The sequence below is a fragment of the Parambassis ranga genome, chromosome 9 (genome assembly GCF_900634625.1).
Source record: "Parambassis ranga chromosome 9, fParRan2.1, whole genome shotgun sequence".
In the NCBI taxonomy this organism is placed as follows: domain Eukaryota; kingdom Metazoa; phylum Chordata; class Actinopteri; family Ambassidae; genus Parambassis; species Parambassis ranga.
In genome coordinates, this window is record NC_041030.1 from 23638337 (window position 1) to 23658679 (window position 20343).

At 51.9% G+C, this 20343-nt stretch overlaps 2 protein-coding genes across 4 annotated transcripts in view; both read left to right on the forward strand.

Moving 5' to 3' along the window:
• Positions 1-1226: 1226 nt before the first annotated feature.
• On the forward strand, positions 1227-5181 carry cntrl (centriolin). Of its 2 annotated transcripts, XM_028414202.1 has the most exons (11): positions 1227-1572; positions 1644-1732; positions 1858-1980; positions 2055-2189; positions 2267-2353; positions 2838-3035; positions 3126-3197; positions 3273-3431; positions 4630-4788; positions 4896-4977; positions 5047-5181. In XM_028414202.1, the coding sequence occupies exons 1-10, from the start codon at positions 1467-1469 to the stop codon at positions 4968-4970; spliced, it is 1203 nt and encodes a 400-aa protein (XP_028270003.1). In that variant the 5' UTR covers positions 1227-1466; the 3' UTR covers positions 4971-4977; positions 5047-5181. The 2 variants fall into 2 exon arrangements, with proteins under 2 accessions (XP_028270003.1, XP_028270004.1); XM_028414203.1 differs by lacking the exons at positions 4896-4977; positions 5047-5181 and having other exon boundaries at positions 4478-4777.
• Positions 5182-7354: 2173 nt separating this feature from the next.
• LOC114441325 (regulator of G-protein signaling 3-like) overlaps positions 7355-20343 on the forward strand; it is a 15399-nt gene continuing 2410 nt past the window's right edge. The window contains exons 1-24 of one of the 2 annotated variants that reach the window (XM_028414199.1): positions 7355-7857; positions 8894-9109; positions 9181-9358; positions 9423-9558; positions 9634-9684; positions 9876-9934; positions 10168-10262; positions 10535-10603; positions 10672-10732; positions 10810-10933; positions 12449-12699; positions 15574-15655; positions 15749-15854; positions 16312-16408; positions 16480-16746; positions 16892-16931; positions 17011-17270; positions 17392-17475; positions 18021-18132; positions 18220-18389; positions 18474-19005; positions 19575-19792; positions 20051-20097; positions 20167-20265. In XM_028414199.1, coding sequence (XP_028270000.1) covers positions 7763-7857; positions 8894-9109; positions 9181-9358; positions 9423-9558; positions 9634-9684; positions 9876-9934; positions 10168-10262; positions 10535-10603; positions 10672-10732; positions 10810-10933; positions 12449-12699; positions 15574-15655; positions 15749-15854; positions 16312-16408; positions 16480-16746; positions 16892-16931; positions 17011-17270; positions 17392-17475; positions 18021-18132; positions 18220-18389; positions 18474-19005; positions 19575-19792; positions 20051-20097; positions 20167-20265 — 3449 coding nt within the window. In that variant the 5' untranslated portion in view covers positions 7355-7762. The remainder of the gene's footprint in view (positions 7858-8893; positions 9110-9180; positions 9359-9422; positions 9559-9633; positions 9685-9875; positions 9935-10167; positions 10263-10534; positions 10604-10671; positions 10733-10809; positions 10934-12448; positions 12700-15573; positions 15656-15748; positions 15855-16311; positions 16409-16479; positions 16747-16891; positions 16932-17010; positions 17271-17391; positions 17476-18020; positions 18133-18219; positions 18390-18473; positions 19006-19574; positions 19793-20050; positions 20098-20166; positions 20266-20343) is intronic. The other variant, XM_028414200.1, reaches the window with a different exon arrangement.

Below are 20343 nucleotides of genomic sequence, written 5' to 3' on the forward strand. Positions count from 1 at the left end.
GTGTGTGTGTGGAATGTTAGCATGTTAGCTCTTCCTGTCCCCCTTCTTCAGTTCTGCTGCTGGTCTGGTTGGGAATCTGTGTTTTTATGTGTATCTTTCAGTCCAACGTTTAGAAAACTGGTCTGACCGGAGCTGGTTTCCATGGAGACCTAAGACACTAACCAGGCTAAAGCAAATTTGTGGTGGACCTTCAGTTTAACACAGAACTCCCTGAACAGCTGCTGATCAGTCCCTGAGGGGCCAAACACAAAGGTGGAGCAGTTCCTGCAGAGACCAGTCCTCCGCCAGAGACCAAGGACCAGTCCTCCGCCAGAGACCAGTCCCCCGCCAGAGACCAAAGACCAGTCCTCCGCCAGAGACCAAGGACCAGTCCTCCGCCAGAGACCAAAGACCAGTCCTCCGCCAGAGACCAAAGACCAGTCCTCCGCCAGAGACCAAGGACCAGTCCTCCGCCAGAGACCAGTCCTCCGCCAGAGACCAGTCCTCCTCCAGAGACCCGTCCTCCTCCACCAGAGACCAGTCCTCCTCCAGAGACCCGTCCTCCTCCAGAGACCAGTCCTCCTCCAGAGACCAGTCCTCCGCCAGAGACCAAAGACCAGTCCTCCGCCAGAGACCAAGGACCAGTCCTCCGCCAGAGACCAGTCCTCCGCCAGAGACCAGTCCTCCACCAGAGACCAGTCCTCCTCCAGAGACCCGTCCTCCTCCACCAGAGACCAGTCCTCCTCCAGAGACCAGTCCTCCGCCAGAGACCAGTCCTCCGCCAGAGACCAGTACTCCGCCAGAGACCAGTCCTCCGCCAGAGACCAGTCCTCCTCCAGAGACCCGTCCTCCTCCAGAGACCAGTCCTCCTCCAGAGACAGGCGTGTCTAGGTAGCTTCCTCTTCTCAGCAGCAAGTGGACAGAAGGAGGCGCTGCGTCGTCTCAGCAGCTGAGCAGGTGACAGCACAGATGAAGTGTTTACCTGAGGCTTTAAAAAGACAAACGGACACTGAGACACATCTGTGTATGAAGTATTGTCATCAGGATGATCCTTACAGCTGAATAATATAAAAATATAAATTGTAGTTAGGTCATGAAGTGATTGGTGCACATTAACAGAAAACACTCTTTCAACTATAATGTGTGAAAATAATCAGGGAAGAACTCAGCAGCTGGTGACTGTCCCTTTAAGAAGCCCTGTCCCTCCCATTGGACAAAGGCTGAACTGTCTGATTGGCTGTGAGCAGGACTTCCTGTGTTGGTTCAAAGAACAGCAGAGAAGAAGTTTGTAACGGAAAGAAAAGGGAGAGAGGAGACGAAAGCTGTGTGTGTTTAACCTGTGACCCGACACCAGGAGGCTCTGACACAGAGTTCCCATGATGCACTGGGCAGAAAACAGCAGAGACAGAAACGTTCAGGGTCCCTTCACAGCAGTGGAATTAGCTTAGCATGTGCGAGGCAGCAGCACTGATTGGCTGATCAGCAGGATGAACAGGAAGCAGAGCGAGCTGGAGGGGCGCCTGGACAACCTGCTGACACGCATCGCCACGGAGACACACGAGATCAAGGAGCTGGAGCAACAGCTGACCACCGGTGAGGACCAATCCCAGTGCCTCTCAGACTGGCTGTTGAACAGGAGTTACTGAAAGACTTGTCCTCCTCAGGTCAGATCCTGATCAATGAACGTCTGCAGAAGGATCTGAGGGACGTGATCTCTGGACTTCAGGAGTATCTGAGAGGACTCAGGCTGCAGGTAAACAACAACAAACAATGTCGCTGAGGCTCACAGCTGATGATGATGATGATGATGATGTTCTTGTTCTTGGTGTTCTTGCTGCTGTTGTTGATGTTGCTGCTGATGTTGTGGCTGTGCTCCAGGCTCATGGTGCCCAGCAGAAGGTCCTTCATCTGCAGGCTGAAAATCAAAGTCTGCAGCTCCATCTGGAGGACACTCAGAGACACTGCAGGGATCTGGAAGACACAGCCAAGACACACGCACAGGTTACACACACACAGGGGCAAGGACACACCACTTGATGCAGACGTACTTCATTTGTGAATGTGTGTGTCTTCAGAAATTGTGCGTCCAGCAGGGGGAGCTCTCACTGCTGAGGAGGGAGGCTCTGGCTCTGCGAGACAGACAGGTAGAGCAGGAGGCGGAGCTTCAGCAGCTGAGGGAGGAGCTCAGTCGACAGGTGACACTGGCACAGGTAACGCAGTGAAACAACTGGATGTCTACACAAGCCAAACATCTGTAACCTTGGTGTGTTTGTGCGTCTGTGTGTAGTTGGAGCGCGACACTCTGCAAGCAGCTGCAGACAAAGACAAGCAAAGCAGAGAATCTCAGCTGAAGGCAACTATCCACACCCTGCAGGTCTGAGGACAACAGACACACACACACACACACACAGAGACACACACAGACACACACACACACAGAGACACACACAGACACACAGACAGACACAGACACACACACACACACACACAGAGACACACACAGACACACACACACACAGAGACACACACAGACACACAGACAGACACAGACACACACACACACAGAGACACACACAGAGATACACACACACACACACACACACAGATACACACACAGACAGACACACACACAGACACACACACACACACAGATACACATACACAGACAGACACACACACACAGACAGACACAGACACACACACACACAGATACACACACAGAGACACACACACAGAGACACACACAGAGACACACACAGACACACACACACACACAGATACACATACACAGACAGACACACAGACACACACACACACACACACACACAGACAGACACTAATCAGTTGTCTGTCTGCAGGAGGACAAATTGTCTCTTCAGCAGCAGCTGCTCAGGCTGAGGGACTGGGGGGTGGTTCCAGGCACACCGAACCTGAACAGGGTGGACCTGGACCTGGACCAGGACCAGGAGAAGGAGCAAGAGCAGGCAGCCACTCAGACACTCAGACACAATCTGCAGAGGTCTCAGAACAGAACACGATGTGTTCGGCAGACCCTGGTCAGAACCAAGTACTTTGATTGATCGGCATTCCCACCCATTAAATTAAAGGTGCTCCTGATGTCTGACTGCATCGTGTTTGTCCTGCAGGGGGCGCAGCCGGAGCGCAGCCACGAGCAGCTTCAGGAAGTTCTGCAGGAGAGAGACAGACGGCGGCGTCAGGTCAGAGATCAGCTGATCCACAGACTGACATGTGGCAGGATGACCAAACGTTTCCTCTCCGTGTTTCTGCTGCAGAGCGGCGGCCATGACAGGAGCGTCACACGCCTCCACAGGAAGCTACAGCAGCTCAGGAGGGTCATGGGTGAGATGGAAGCTCTGACTGCAGAGCAGCTGACGTCCATCAGCGAGCAGCTGAGAGCTCTGAACCACAGCATGGAGCTGCTATACACACAGGTACACACACACACACACAGGTACACACACACAGATACACACACACAGGTACAAACACACACAGGTACAAACACACAGGAACACACACACAGATACATACACAGGTACACACACACACAGATACACACAGAGGTACACACACAGGTACACACACACACAGGTACAAACATACACAGGAACACACACACAGATACACACAGAGGTACACACACAGGTACACACAGAGGTACAAACATACACAGGTACAAACACACACAGGTACAAACATACACAGGTACAAACACACACAGAGGTACAAACATACACAGGAACACACACACAGATACATACACAGGTACACACACACAGATACACACAGAGGTACACACACAGGTACACACAGAGGTACAAACATACACAGGAACACACACACAGGTACACACACAGAGGTACACACACACAGAGGTACACACACAGGTACACACAGATACACACACAGGTACACACACAGGTACACACACACAGAGGTACAAACACACACAGGCACACACACACAGAGGTACAAACATACACAGGAACACACACACACACACACACAGCTACACACAGGTACACTCACACACACACACACACACACACACAGGTACACACAGGTACACACACACACAGCTACACTCACACACACACACAGGTACACACAGGTACACTCACACACACACACACACACACACACACAGGTACACACAGGTACACACACACACACACACAGGTACACACAGGTACACTCACACACACACACAGGTACACACACAGAGGTACAAACATATGCAGGAACACACACACACAGGTACACACACAAACATACACAGTAACACACACAGGTACACACACACAAACATACACAGGAACACATACACAGGTACACACACACAAACACACAGGAACACACACAAACATACACAGGTACACACACACACAAACATACACAGGTACACACACAAACATACACAGGTACACACACAAACACATCCAGGTACACACACACAGTGAGATTTCTTTTCTCTCAGAACTTCAGCTCTACAAAGAAACGCCGGCAGCAGAAGAGACCTCCCACAGAGGGAGGTAACTGTGTCCACATGATGCCGACATACACAGACCCAGGTACACACAGACACACACACACAAAGAGATCAGAAACTGAAGAAAGGATTTTCTGCAGCAGAGAACGACACTGACCAGGGCTCAGCAGGAGGGACATCTCCACCTCCTCCACCTCCTCCTCCTCCAGCAGCAGGAACCTCTGACTGTCACACCACCCTGTTCGGACCCGCTTGGCTCCTCTGTGGTTCCGCTCCAGCAGGAGGCGCTGTGCTGCATGGTAATGTCTTAGTGTTTCACACACCCTGAACCTTTACTACACACAAAAGAATATACTATGACCAGCATCTGTGTGTGTTTTGTGTCTCTGTGTGTGTGTGTGTACAGGAAGCTGGTGTGTGTGTGAACACAAAGAAGCAAATAAACAGGAGGAAGAGAAAAAGAAGGTTCAACATGGACTGAGACACAGGTAACACACACACACACACACACAGGTGCTGTGGTTGATGTGCAGGTGACGTGTGTGTGTGTTGTGTAGGAGTGTGTTACAGGTGTGTGAAGAGGTGGAATGTGTGGAGAAAACTCTGCTGAAAAGACGAGCTGAGCTGCGTCAGGCTGACCGGCTGCTGCTGGAGGCTCAGAGCTGCATACACACCTCCAGAGACCAGGTACACACACACACACACACACACACACAGACAGACACAGACAGACACAGACAGACACACATGTATTGTGTCATGCTGTGTCCTCCAGGCCAATGAAGCTCAGTGGAAGGCGGAGGTGTTGTGGGGCCGAGCGGAGGACGGCGTCGTCTGTGTGCTGGAGGCCAGGCAGCAGATCAGGTAGTTGCAGCATGACCTTTGACCCCATTCCTCACACGTGTGCAGCTCTTCATCATCATCATCACCATCACATGATCCTGAATGGCAGGGAGCTGCAGCAGAATGTGGAGCACCTCGGCAGGAGAAGGCAGGAGGAGGAGCTAACTGTTAAAGACATGGAAGAGACTCTGAGGAGCAGGGAGCAGGAGGTCCAGCAACTCAGCTCCGAAATACACATGGCTGCAGACAGGTAGAGGCTTTTACTGTGGAGGGGCTGAAGGCTTTTACTGTGGAGGGGCTGAAGGCTTTTACTGTGGAGGGGCTGAAGGCTTTTACTGTGGAGGGGCTGAAGGCTTTTACTGTGGAGGGATTGTTTAAATAAGAATATGTCTGTGTGTGTGTCTCTCTGTGTGTGTCTCTGTCTCTCTGTGTGTGTCTCTGTGTCTCTGTGTGTGTCTCTCTGTGTGTGTGTCTGTGTGTGTGTCTGTGTGTGTGTCTGTGTGTGTCTGTGTCTGTGTCTCTGTGTGTGTCTCTGTGTGTGTCTCTCTGTGTGTGTCTGTGTGTGTGTCTCTGTGTGTGTCTCTGTGTGTGTCTCTCTGTGTGTGTCTGCGTGTGTGTCTCTGTGTGTGTCTGTGTCTCTGTGTGTGTCTCTCTGTGTGTGTCTGTGTGTCTGTGTCTCTGTGTGTGTCTCTGTGTGTGTCTCTCTGTGTGTGTCTGTGTGTGTGTGTCTGTGTGTCTGTGTGTGTAGGCTGGCCGGCGTGCTGTCTGACTGTCAGGAGGCTCACAGACGTCTGGCCTCTCTCTGCTGTCAGGTAACACGATAACCTGATGACATCACAGACAGTTTGATTGTCTCTCGCTGAGGATGACGACATGTTTCAGGAGGAGGTGCAGCAGAGGCTGGTCCAGAGGAAGGAGGAGCACCACCATGCACTGACCAGGGTGGAGGAGGTCAGACAGGAGGAGATACGACTGCATGCCGCTGTCAAGGTGAGGAGTGGTGGTGTGTTACAGTGACAGTAACACCCATGATGCTTTGCAACCAGGAAGTGGTCACAGAGCTATATGACCTGACGCTGTGTGTGTGTGTGTGTGTCTGTGTGTCCCTCTGTGTGTGTGTGTCTGTGTGTCTGTGTGTCCGTGTGTCTGTGTGTCCCTCTGTGTGTGTGTCTCTGTGTGTGTCTGTGTGTCCGTGTGTCTGTGTGTCTGTGTGTGTCTGTGTGTGTCTCTGTGTGTGTCTCTGTGTGTGTCTCTGTGTGTGTCTGTGTCTCTGTGTGTGTCTGTGTGTCCGTGTGTCTGTGTGTCTGTGTGTCTGTGTGTCTCTGTGTGTGTCTCTGTGTGTGTCTGTGTGTGTGTCTGTGTGTCTCTGTGTGTGTCTCTGTGTGTGTCTCTGTGTGTGTCTGTGTGTCTCTGTGTGTGTCTGTGTGTGTGTGTGTGTCTCTGTGTGTGTCTGTGTGTGTCTGTGTGTCTCTGTGTGTGTCTGTGTGTGTCTGTGTGTCTCTGTGTGTGTCTGTGTGTGTCTGTGTGTGTCTGTGTGTAGGATCTGTTGGAGCAGCAGGAGGTGCTGTTGGCTCAGAGGAGCTCTGCCATGTCTGCAGTGAGGGAGGAGCAGCAGCGGCTGGTCGCCCTGAGGACGGAGCTCAGCACACACAGAGCTGGTAACACCGACAGGAACATGGATCAGTCAGAGTACTGATCAATAACTGATCAATAACTGATCAGTTATTGATCAGTTATTGATCTGCAGACCTGCTCCTGTACTTGTGTCCAGAGCTCAGAAACGTCCTCGAGGAGCTGCTTGTAGAGCAGCAGGCGCTGGAGGCGATGAAGACCCTCCATCAGCTCTACAGGAGGCAGGGTGGAGCAGGCCAGGGAAGAGGTGGAGAGGCTGAAGGAGGAGGTGGAGAGGAAAAAGGCGGAGCTTGGTGCACTGCAACAGGAAGTGGAGTTCCACAGGAAAGAGGCCGAACAGGTCGGAGTGGGGTCAGCCCCACGGTGACATCATCATGATGTGACCGCAGCTCCGCCTAAACATCCTGGGCCCACAGGACTACACATTAACCCAGTGCCAGAACTCCACCTTACACACACTGGGACCCCCCTGACTGCAGCTTGGGTTGTTGCCGTGGAAACAGGCGGCCTGCCTGTTAATGACTAACACATGTGGACCTGCACAGGAAGTGACTGAGTCATGAACACAGGATTCCAGCGGAGAGCAGCGGAGCTCTTCAGAGTAAAAGTCCTGGTCTCAGGTTTCTGTTGGACCTTCTGCTGAGTCAGCAGCTGCTGCTGATCAGAAGTGATGTATTGATCAGCCTCGTTCAGTTTGGAGCTTTTGGTTCTGTCCCACAGTTCAGTGTCTTAGCTTGAATAAACACAGGCTTTTATTGTGACAGCAGACAGGAAGCCGTGCTGAGTGTTTCCTGAAACATGATCAAATGTGCAGGTTTGAATTTTTCCCTCAGAAAGTTTGAGGAGTCGGAGGAGCTGGAGCCGACGATGGAGACGGACCGCAGCAGAAAGAGGTCAGACACACTTTACTCTGGACAACACTAGGACCATGAAAACCTGTGAGGGGGAGGGGGAGAACACACACAGACACACACACAGACACACACAGGCTGCAGGAGGTTTGGTGAACTATTGATTATTATCGACTGATAGCTTGCAGCCGAAATCTGTTGTTTACAAAGAAACCACACAAGATAGGACGTCCCAGTGCAGGCTGCTGTGTGTGTGTGTGTGTGTGTGTGTGTCTCTGTGTGCGCGCTCTGTCTGTCTCTGTGTGTGTGTGTGTGTCTCTGTGTGTTTTGGTGTGTCTGTGTGTGTGTCTGTGTGTGTCTCTCTGTGTGTCTCTGTGTGTTTTTGTGTGTCTCTGTGTGTGTGTCTGTGTGTGTCTCTCTGTGTGTCTGTGTGTGTGTGTCTCTCTCTGTGTCTGTGTGTGTCTCTCTGTGTGTGTCTCTGTGTGTATCTCTGTGTGTCTGTGTGTGTCTCTGTGTGTGTGTCTGTGTGTGTCTCTCTGTGTGTCTGTGTGTGTGTGTGTCTCTCTCTGTGTCTGTGTGTGTCTCTGTGTGTATCTCTGTGTGTCTGTGTGTGTCTCTGTGTGTGTGTCTGTGTGCGTCTCTCTGTGTGTGTGTGTGTGTGTGTGTCTCTGTGTGTTTTGGTGTGTCTCTGTGTGTGTGTCTGTATGTGTCTCTTTGTGTGTCTGTGTGTGTCTCTGTGTGTGTCTCTGTGTGTTTTTGTGTGTGTGTCTGTGTGTGTGTCTCTCTCTCTGTGTCTGTGTGTCTCTGTGTGTCTCTCTGTGTGTGTCTCTGTGTGCGTGTGCTCTGTTAATCCTCCTCGTTAGCTGTAATCAGTGTGACGAGCTCGCCTCCGGTCTCTCCTCCCGTCTCTCCTCCCGTCTCCCCTCCCGTCTCTCCTCCCGTCTCTCCTCCCGTCTCCCCTCCCGTCTCTCCTCCCGTCTCTCCTTGTCCATCTCCTCATGTCTGAACTCCGCGGTGGTCGTATGGACCCTCTGCTCCCCCTGCTGGTCACATCACACATGACTTCTGTCTGTCATAGGCCCAGCGGTGGAGCTGATCTGCAGCTGCACCAGGAGGCCCAGCAGCTGCACCAGGAAGCCCAGCAGCCTCCGGGCTGTAAGAGGAGGTGCAGGGAGGACCCAGAGGAGATGAACAGGGGGAGGAGGAGAAGCAGAGGAGGCTGCAAGGAGAACAGAGACCCAGGAGCAGGCCTAAGGAGGGGCGGGACCCAGAACCTGCAGAGGGACCGCAGATGGTGAGGAGGTCCGGATTTCCCATTTGGTGACTGCAGATCCAGACTCTAAAGGTCTGTCAAACTTCCTGCAGGGCTTCACAGGCCAGAACCAGGACCAGAACCACAGCCTGCACTGGAGCTGCATTCAGCCGTGCAAGTGAGGTCAAGGCTGGCGGACCAGAGGTACGAGTGGCTCTGATCAGAAAGACCAGGATTCAGCTCCGAGGATCCAGTCAGACCCAGGACCGGCAGCCCAGGACCAACTCAAAGGTCTGTTCAAAAGACATCGACCTGGACTCCGGGACCTCCTACTGACCGTGTCCTCTGTTCACAGGTCAGGTCCACAGCAGGCAGCAGAATCAGCAGCGAGCAGGACAGGGGGACACCGAGGACCTGGTCTGTTGGCAGGGCGACTGAGACCAGGGCAAGGAGGAGAAGGAAGATTCACCCGTCTGTGTTCAGAGGGAGAGGTACTCAATCAATCAATCAACCGATCAATCGATCGATCGATCGGTCAAAAGCCTGACTGTCAGGTCTCTCTGTAGGTCAGTTGCGGTTGTCAATCACTGCGGCAGCAGGAAAGTTCATCATTGATAGTAAGTGATGCATCAACACACCGGGTATTGATCAGTAGATCAGTTGATCAGTAGACATCAGTAATCAATAAGAACTGGAGGGAGGTTCCTGTAGTTTGTGTGTGTCTGTGTTGTGCTGATAGTTATTGATCTTTAGGTTTTAGCTGCAGGCTTTAGTCAGCTGACCTTCCTGCCGTCTTTTGTCCCGGCAGTCCACGAGGCCCAGGGTCTGATGGGAAAGTCCTGTGGGTCATGTGACTCCTATGTAAAGGTGAGGTGAACATGTGGACCTGGATCTGTTCCTGCTGCTCCACCTGCTGCTCCACCTGCTGCAGTGTGTGTGTGTGTGTCTGTGTGTGTGTGTGTGTGTGTGTGTGTGTGTGTGTGTGTGTGTGTGTGTGTGTGTGTTTGTGTGTGTGTGTGTGTGTGTGTGTGTGTGTGTGTGTGTGTGTGTGTGTGTGTGTGTGTGTGTGTGTGTGTGTGTGTGTGTGTGTGTGTTCACAGATCGCTGTGACCTCGAACCTGGATCACAGACTCAGGATGAAAACTCAGACCGTCCAGAACAACAAGAACCCGGAGTATGGGCGGAGCTTCACACTGTAAGAGAACGTGCAGTTACACCATCCTGCCTGTGGAAGGCAGCAGAGCTGTGCTTCACCCCTCACTGTCTGTGTGTGTGTGTGTGTCTGTGTGTGTCTGTGTCTGTGTGTGTCTCTGTGTGTGTCTCTGTGTCTGTGTGTGTCTCTGTGTGTCTGTGTGTCTGTGTGTGTCTGTGTGTGTCTCTGTGTGTGTCTGTGTGTGTCTCTGTGTGTGTCTCTGTGTGTCTCTGTGTGTCTCTGTGTGTGTCTGTGTGTGTCTGTGTGTGTCTCAGGCCTGTCACAGGTGAGCTCCTCCTCAGCAGGTTGTTGGTTTCAGTGTTCAGAAGATCAGCTGACAGCAGGTCAGTGATGACATCACAGTGACATCATCACCCTGGGACTCCTGTTGAACTGCTGTCTGACTCCTCAGGTGCAGTCAGCTGATCGGCTGTATGAGCTTTGGGCTCGGGTCTGTCGTGTCGTCGCCTCAGGTCAGAATGCTGCGCTCTGATTGGCTTGAGACTGATTTTCACCTCATCACTAACTGGCCACGCGCTCTCTGTCCTAGCAGCCAATCACTGGATGGTTCTACCTGCTGGGGGAGGAGTATGGGTGCAGCAAACACCTGAGAGTGACATCACAGCAGAGAGGACCAATGAGGAGCACTGAGGAGGCGGCAGCAGGGAGGCTAGGTGAGTTGGTGCTCTGTGATTGGCTCCTAGTCCGAGCCGGTCCTAGGCAGGACCCAGACCTTTAACCCCTGCGGCCTCCTGCTGGTGTTGCTCCCTTGATTTAAACTAAATGGTTACCATGGTTACAGCTGAAGCTCATTGTATCGTAGCATGCTGCTTCTCATTACGTCACAGGTGTGCAGAGGAGGCGTGGCCTGAGTTTCACTATGCTGATGAGCTGATGTGGACCAGAGCTGAGTTAGCCAATCAGAGTCTGCGGTGGAAAACACAGTTTTCAGCAGTGTGACCTCACAGCGGTCCGAACCACACGTGAATCCATCTGCTTACAGAGGGGGAGGGGCGAGCGAGCAGATATAGATTAAAACTGACTCCTGCTCTCTCACTCTTCCCCCAGGGGTCCACATGGTTACTATGGCGATGAGGAGAAGCCCGGTAACCATGTGACCCTCACAATACCCCTGAGCCTATGTCCCCCTCTCTCCCCCCCTCACTCTGTTTCCCCTTTCCCTCTCTCTCCCCCCCTCTCTCTCTCTCTTCCCTTCTCTCTCGCTCCCCCCTCTCTCTGTCCCACCCTCTCTCACTCTCTTTCCTCTTTCTCTCTCTGTCTCTCTCTCTCTCCCCCTCCATCTTCTCCCCCTCTCTCTGGCTCTCTCCCCCGCTCTCTCCCCCTCTCTCTGGCTCCCCCCCCCCTCTCCATCTTCTCTCTCTCTCTCTCTCTCTCCTGCTCTCTCCCCCCCTCTCGCCCCCCCCCTGTCCCTCCATCTTCTCTCTCTCTCCCTCTCTCTCTGGGCTCCCCCCCCCCTCTCCATCTCCTCTCTCTCTCTCTCTCCTGCTCTCTCCCCCCCCCCCTCCATCTTCTCTCTCTCTCTCCCCCCCCTCTCGCCCCCCCTCTCCATCTTCTCTCTCTCTCTCTCTCCTGCTCTCTCCCCCCCCCTCCATCTTCTCTCTCTCTCTCCCCCCCCCTCTCGCCCCCCCCCCTCTCCATCTTCTCTCTCTCTCTCTCTCTCTCTCTCTCTCCTGCTCTCTCTCCCCCCCTCCATCTTCTCTCTCTCCCCCCCTCTCGCCCCCCCCCCTCTCCATCTTCTCTCTCTCTCCTGCTCTCTCCCCCCCTCATGTCAGTGAGCTCTCGTTCGCCCAGCCGAGCAGTCAGAGTGGGACCACCACAGAAGAAGAGCTCTGTTTGTTGGATGTCGTGTCTTCAGCGGCTCCTGATCGCCGAGCGTCGCCTGAACCGTCATCAGTCAGAGAACCGCTGACCCCACTGAGCGCGCCCAGGACATGGAAGCTGCTTGTGTGTGTGGGGCTCTGATCCCAAACTGGGTTCAAGTTTTGGTTTCTGTTCAGTCATCTGATCCACTTCCACTGTGATTCTGTCTGATCTGTCCTGGTACGGTTGAGTCCATTTGATTGGTCAGAACCACGGTCTGACAGCAGCAGAGATGTTCTGGAAGAACACGGCGTGGTCTTGGGATGATGCTGCCGGTGATGATGATGATGCTGGTTATTTGCTTGCAGCCGACCTCAGGAGGACTCCGGACTCTGCTCCAGATTCCGACCTGAACCGGGTCAACAATTCTACTGACGCCGTCGTGTCAAAGTGCGTCACCGCCAGCAGCACCTCCCGGGTCAAAGATGTGACCGCCCCCGCTCTCACGTCCAGCCTCGACCCCGTCAACGCCAACTACAGCAGCTACGGGTCTACATTGTACAGCAACACCATCCAGCACCCTAAAACCCAAGATGGCAGCTCCACCCAGCGGTTGATGGTAAGTCCTCGGACCTTTACCCACTATAGCTGCATGTTGGTCAGAAGGTCGGCCGGTCCTTATGCTCTGTCTTTTTGGTGAATTTAAGATTTTATTTTTCATATAAATGTGAACACTGAGCCACAGTCACTCTAACACACATGATTTAATGCAGCAAAGATCAGAGGCTGATGGGGGGCGCTGCTCCGAACTGTTGTACGGCTGTGAACAATAAAAGTTAAAACTGAAAAGAGGACGGTGAGCACAGTTTAAAGGACGGACACAGCCGGACGTTTGGGGAGTCAAAGAAAAGCTCTGAAGTCCTGAAGGAGGATGATCCAGAGCAGACGACTGAACACAGAGCAGAAGGATCAGAGAGAGCAGAGGAGCCTAGCAACACCCCCCCAACAAAACAAACAGACCAAAAACAAACAGACAGACGACAGACAGACAGACAAAAACAAACAAACAAACAGACAAACAAAAAAAACAGACCAAAAACAAACAAACAGACGACAGACAGACAGACAAAAACAAACAAACAAACAGACAAACAAAAAAAAACAGACCAAAAACAAACAAACAGACGACAGACAGACAGACAAACACAAACAAACCGACAAAAACAAACACACCAAAAACAAACAGACAGACAGACAAAACACAAACAAACAAACAGACAAAAAACAGACAAAAAACAAACAAACAGACAAAAAACAGACAAACAGAAAGGCAGACAGACAAATGTAGCATGTAGAGTAGGGTGAATGGGATCGTCACTGAACCCTGTGCATTACTGTGATTAACACGCTGCTGACTGTCTCTCGGGTTCTGGCTGTCTCTCGGGTTCTGGCTGTCTCTCTGGGTTCTGGCTGTCTCTCTGGGTTCTGGCTGTCTCTCGGGTTCTGGCTGTCTCTCTGGGTTCTGGCTGTCTCTCGGGTTCTGGCTGTCTCTCTGGGTTCTGGCTGTCTCTCTGGTTCTGGCTGTCTCTCTGGTTCTGGCTGTCTCTTGGTTCTGGCTGTCTCTCGGGTTCTGACTGTGTGGGGACCTCTGTCAGCAGCACGTCCTGGTTTTGAACAGAATTCACCACAACGATCATCCTGATCAAAAGAATGTTTAATTGCTGACATAACGGAGTGGCACAGCGCCACCTGCTGTGTCGGCGTGATGAGGCGCCGGGTTGGTTCTGAAGCTGATGAAGCCGTGTGGGCTGGACGGCTCAGATCTGTGGTGCTGCCTGGTCTCTGGCCCACAGCTGCTCTGTGTGTCTGTGTTCTGCTGTTTTCTGTAAAGACTCATCAAACATTCAGAAGTGATGAATTATAGAGTGGAGCTGCCTGTTCGCAGTATAAATACCACACTGACCAACACAGGAGCCCTCAACATGGCCGCCGCTGGCAGAGGTTTTATCCCTCTGAGGTCCTTCAGGTCAGAACGTGTCCTCACAAAGACAGAAGTCCAAGTGTGTGTGTGTGTGTGTGTTCAGGAAGTGTGTTTCTTATCACAGCGACACATCCACTGTTTTCGTGTGTGTGAGTGTGTGAGAGTTTCCTGCCATTATTCCCTCTGCTGGTTCCCACACACATACTTCCAGTTCAGCACTGAGCCTGGACACACAGCGGCCCTGTGCTTCACCTGGACCTGCCGGACCCAGACTCTGACCCGACACGTCAGCTCACACACTCTGCTGTGCAGACCTGGAGCCGGCTGCTCCTGAAGCCCGGATCGTCTTCTCATAAATCTGGTCTGGGCAGGACTGTTGGACCTGCCGCCCCTGGCTGAGCTATGCAGGAGGACCAGATGGACGGGCAGACCTGCAGGATTTGAACATGCATACCATCCACCGCCTGTGTCGAGGCTGCATTGGACAGAACCTGCCTCAGGTCTGTGACGAGCCTATTGATCCCTGTGATCTCAGTGATAATTAGAAGATGGATTATGGCCCACATCAGTCCAGCAGAGTCGGGTCTGACTAAAACAAACATCAGGAGGAAACAAAGACAGGAAATCAACTTCTGTGTGATTGGCTTAGCATTGTGATGTCAGTGTGTGTGTGTGTGTGTTGCATAAATGTTTTATATCTTCATGTTTAAACCAGCTGCACTCACATGTGTGTGTGATGTATGATCCTCGTGTGTGACAGGTCGATCAATAATTCACATAAACATTAAAACTGAACGAGTTTACTGAAGAAGTGGTTCTGACAGGAGAGTGTGTGTGTGTGTGTGTGTGCGCGCTGACATGTTTTCTTTCATGCTAACTGCTACTAGCTTGTGTGATGACTGACAGATTGTTTATCCAGCCATTGTCACACAGACACACACCTGCAGACCGTTAACGCCAACACACATTGTGTCTGTAGGAAACTGTGTGTGTGTTTGGAGAAGGGGGGGCAGTGTTTGAACAGACTCTAGGTTGTCTGGAGCTACACAAACCCTCATGTGTCAGGGCGGTGTTTGTACTCTGTGTGTGTTTTATCAGATGATGTGTGTTTAATGTAACGACACACATTTGTTAGCCTGACCGTCCCTCAAATCCGTCTGTCCCAGTCCTGGTTCTGGTTGGACCAGTAGACCAAGATTGAAGGTGGTTTGTGTAGAGGGCAGACCCTGACCCACACTCCAGGGGCCCTCTGTGCGTCCTTGCAGGAGTTTTAATAAGAGCCTGTCAGTCTGAACTCGGGGACATTAAACTTCTTTTGTGCAGAGAAAACTCTCACGAGGAGCCGACCTTTCTGTCGCTCTGTCTCTGTTTGCAGAGTCATGGAAACGGCTGGGTCTGTTCCCACTCAAGCATCCTGACAGTGCCCCCTACAGGCCGGAACCTGCAAAGACACACTGATCCACACAGAGAAGTGTTAGCTTTAGCATGTTAGCCGCTCTGCTTTCTCTGCAGGTGAGCATCGTTCGAGGAAAAGATGGCTTTGGTTTCACCATCTGCTCTGACTGCCCAGTCCGAGTCCAGGCTGTGGATCCCCGTAAGCAGCACGCTATCATCCTGTGACATCACACACACACACACAACTCTGAGGTCATCACACTGACTCACACAGTGTTTTCTGTGTGTACAGGAGGCCCGGCTCATCAGTCCGGGCTTCGTCAGGGAGACTCGGTTCTGCAGCTGAATGGACATCCTGTAGAAACCTGGAAGTGTGCTGATCTTGCCCACGCCATCAGGTAATCCCTGCTCAGAGTCTCGGGCTTGGGTTTGGTCACTGTTGGTAGTCTGTTGACAGTCTGTTGGCAGTCTGTTGGCAGTCTGTTGACAGTCTGTTAGTCTGTTGACAGTCTGTTGACAGTCTGTTAGTCTGTTGACAGTCTGTTGACAGTCTGTTGGCAGTCTGTTGGTAGTCTGTTGACAGTCTGTTGACAGTCTGTTGGCAGTCTGTTGGTAGTCTGTTGACAGTCTGTTGGCAGTCTGTTGGCAGTCTGTTGGTAGTCTGTTGACAGTCTGTTGGCAGTCTGTTGGTAGTCTGTTGGCAGTCTGTTGACAGTCTGTTGGCAGTCTGTTGGTAGTCTGTTGACAGTCTGTTGGTAGTCTGTTGACAGTCTGTTGGTAGTCTGTCAGTAGTCTGTTGGCAGTCTGTTGACAGTCTGTTGACAGTCACACATGAAGTGCTGCGTGTCTCTGCAGGACCTGTCCTTCTCAGATCGTGTTGGTGGTTTGGAGAGGTTTGCCTGACCTCAGGTCCGGATGTGAGGCTTTGCTCCGCCCACCAACACACAGCACAGTAAGACGACATTCTTTAACACACACACACACACACACACGCGTCTTTGCTAACCTCCCTCTGTCTCCTAGATGACTGGCAGGAAGTTACTGTCTCAACCCTCCCACAGTAAACAGGGTCACAGACGGGGTCAGAGGTTCAGGGTCCGGTCTAGTTTGGGTGCTCTGAGTTCTCTGTGGAGGGACCGGAAGGATGACCAGGAAGAGGAGGAAGAGGAGGAAGAGATGGAAGATCAGGAGGTGTTCTCACCTCACACCACCACGCTGAAGGGGACCCATGTGACATCATCAAATGGAGACAATTATATCATCCTGTCACCGGTCAACTCAGGAGGCCAGGTGAGTCAGAGGAGGCGGGGCCTGCAAGCATCAGCAAGATACAGGCCACAGTTCATCAGCCCACGCACACACTGAGCCTGTGGAGATCCAGGTCAGATCCGCCCACACACAGAACCTGACTCTAAAACACTTTGTTTTGTTTCAGCTTCTGCAGCCGGTTTACCACGACAGAAACGGAACCATCGGTAAAGCTTCAAATACGATTGATTGTTCCGAGTATTGATCAATATATTCATTATTAACTTACTCCTGGTGGTTCTGCAGGTCGCCTGTACCAGACTCATCCCAGCAGAGGGCAAAACCTCCTCCATGACCCTCGACTGGGCTCATCCAGGCGGCAGTTTGCCAGCCACACTTCCACCTTGCCTCCACCCCCCTCCACCACTACCTCATCCTCAGCCCCGCCCCGTAACTATGGCGACTACCAGAACTGCACCATCGTCCAATCACATCTGCCCTGCTCTGGATATGGACCCTGCGTCTCCATGGCACCCAAGACCCTCATTTTCCCCATCTTTGTCCAGGTCAGACCGAGAAACGGTCAAATGTAGTCTATAGAACCTTCTATAGAACCTTCTATAGAACTTTCTGAATAATTACTGATATAGTTGTTTGTTGTTTACGTGTTTGTGTTGTTGTTTTCAGCCTCTGGATCTCTGCAGCCCAGACAGAACCCTGCTGATGTCAGAGGAAATGGTTCTACACCAGGCCAGCCTGCTGCCTGCCAAGGTACCAGACAGAACCTGATCCTGAAGGACAGCCCGACCTCTGAGATCAGTTTCACACTGGTCGATCTCACACACACAATCTCACACACAGACACACGCACACAGAGACACACACACTAGACACACACAGAGAAACACACAGACACAAACACACACACACACACGTATACGCACACACACTAGACACACACAGAGAAACACACGCACACAGAGACACACACACAGACACACACGTATACACACACACAGACGCACACACACAGAGGCACACACACGTATATATACACACACACACAGATGCACACACAGAGACACACACACGTATACACACACACACAGAGACACACACACGTATACACACACACACAGAGACACACACACGTATATATACACACACACTCTTCATTTCTGGGAATCTGCTGTGTTCTGGTTTCATGTTTTCAGTAAAGACTTTCAGATGATCAGAGGTCAGACTGACAAAGGCTGACTGCATCACACATGTTTCACACATGTTGTAAAGTGTGTGTGTGTGTGTGTGTGTTTAAGGTGACCGTGTTGATCTACAGTGACCTGATGCTGTTGACCAGAGAGGATGAAGCTGGATGCTGCAACGTCCTGCAGAGTCCACTGTACCTGAACACGCTGCAGCTCAGAGAGGGTACCGCTGTTCATACTGTCTGTCCCAGCTGGCAGCCAATCAGAGGGCAGCTTGTGATGTGTGTGTGTGTGTGTGTGTTGCCTTCAGTGTCGTCGGAGCCAATGCACATCTACTTCCTGCAGAGTTCTCAGAGCTGCTGGCGCTGTCTCTTCAGTTTGGAGGCATTTAGCATTGAGCAGAAGGTCCGAGTCAGCCTCTGTCTCCATGACAACATACAGCTCAGGCTGGTTACCACGGAGACCGGACACAGCCACCAGGTACAGCTGCACACTGACATGAACTGTTTGACAATCATCCAGCAGAGGGCACTGAAGCTAAGCCACCTCCTCTTTTCCTCTCAGACCTCAGGCCTCCCCTTAGACTTCGGCCTCCTCTCTCTCGGGCGGTCCGACCTCCTCTATGGTCCCTCCTCTCCTTACTCCTCCCCCTGTGCCACCCTTAGACCTCCCTCCCCCTCTCCTTATCCTCCCAGCTCTCCCCTCTCGTCCTCTGCTCCTCCTCCACTCCCCTTCTCCTCTCTCTCTTCATATACCACCTCCTCGCCTCCTTCCAGAACTGTCACCTCCCTCCACCCTCCACCCTCCAGCTCCATTCAGAGGAGTCCTGTCTGGAAGGAGAGAGCAGGAGCAGAGGATGAAGAGGAAACGAGGGAGAGGAGGGGAAGAGAGGAGGAGGAGCGGCAGCAGGGGGAGGGGGAGAGCGCCTCCGAAACCTCAGAGATTGTGGGAGGAGTCAAGAGGAGGAGTCTCCTGTTTGGACCCACCCACTTCAACATGAGGGAGGAAGAGGAGGAGGAGGAAGAGGAGGACAGTGATTACAGTGAAAACACGAAGGGGGGAGGAGACGCAGAGGAGTTAACCTTCAGGCCTGCAGGTCAGTGTGACTGACTGACTGATTGATTGATTGATTGATTGATTGACTAATTGATTGATTTGCTGGTTGACGGATTGACTGATTGATTGATTTGCTGATTGACTGACTGATTCATTGATTGACTGATTGACTGACTGACTGACTGATTGATTGATTTGCTGATTGACTGATTGATTGACTGATTGACTGATTGACTGATTGACTGACTGATTGATTTGCTGGTTGACGGATTGACTGATTGATTGATTTGCTGATTGACTGACTGATTCATTGATTGACTGATTGACTGATTGATTGATTTGCTGATTGACTGACTGATTCATTGATTGACTGATTGACTGATTGATTGATTTGCTGATTGACTGACTGATTCATTGATTGACTGATTGACTGATTGATTGATTTGCTGATTGACTGACTGATTCATTGATTGACTGATTGACTGATTGATTGATTTGCTGATTGACTGACTGATTCATTGATTGACTGATTGACTGATTGATTGATTTGCTGATTGACTGATTGACTGACTGACTGACTGATTGATTGACTGATTGATTTGCCTTTAGTCCTGCGGCGCTCGCTCTCTGAGGGTTCTTTGCTGCATGAACCTCGGTCTCCTCGCTTCCTGTCCGACAGCACCATCCACCGCCTCACCCACCGAACCACGCTGGACCTGGACCCTGGCCCTGCCTTCCGACCCCCCTCCCCACACACTCTGAGGAAACAGCTGACCAGTGAGGGGGGGTCTTTGCACCACATGCTGCTGCTGCTCAATGGCGTCAAGGTAGAAACCAGAACCGGCACATAACAGCAGACCAGAAGGTTCCTGTTGGTTCCCAAAGGGCCAGCTTTTACTGTGAGCTGGTCCTAGTGGTCCTGAGAGGTTCTTACAGGACTGAACTCAGCTTTATTTATTTTAACAGTAATAAGACAAAGATGAGCAGCAGAGACCAGTGTCCCAGATGGGACAGACCTCTGTCAGGCTCCGGGCTGTGTGGTGTGTGCGTCCTCTTAAACATGAGGTGTTGTTTTGTTCGTTCAGGGCGGAGAGACGAGAAACCATCAGCTGAGGAAGAAGACAAAAAGCCTGTATGTGCGCACACACACACAGCTGTTTGTGCTGGTGTGCGTTTGTTTACCTGTCACCTGTGTCCTCAGGGCTGCTGATGTTCGGAGCCGCCTGGCGTTTCTACGGAGACGGAAAAACAGTGTCGGTAGCCACGGTAACAGTTTGGAGAAAGCCCTGAGGAATAACAGGTACCTGAACAGACCCGACCCTCGATCTAACACGTGTTCATGCACAGCTCCAGTTACCATGGCAACCTCCACAGTAAG

Coding starts and splice junctions, on each gene's coding strand:
- cntrl (XM_028414202.1), top strand. CDS start 1,467: ATGAACAGGAAGCAGAGCGAGCTGGAGGGGCGCCTGGACAACCTGCTG. Junction 2,354..2,837: donor CAACTATCCACACCCTGCAG/GTCTGAGGACAA, acceptor GTCTGTCTGCAG/GAGGACAAATTGTCTCTTCA. Junction 3,432..4,629: donor TGGAGCTGCTATACACACAG/GTACACACACAC, acceptor GATTTTCTGCAG/CAGAGAACGACACTGACCAG.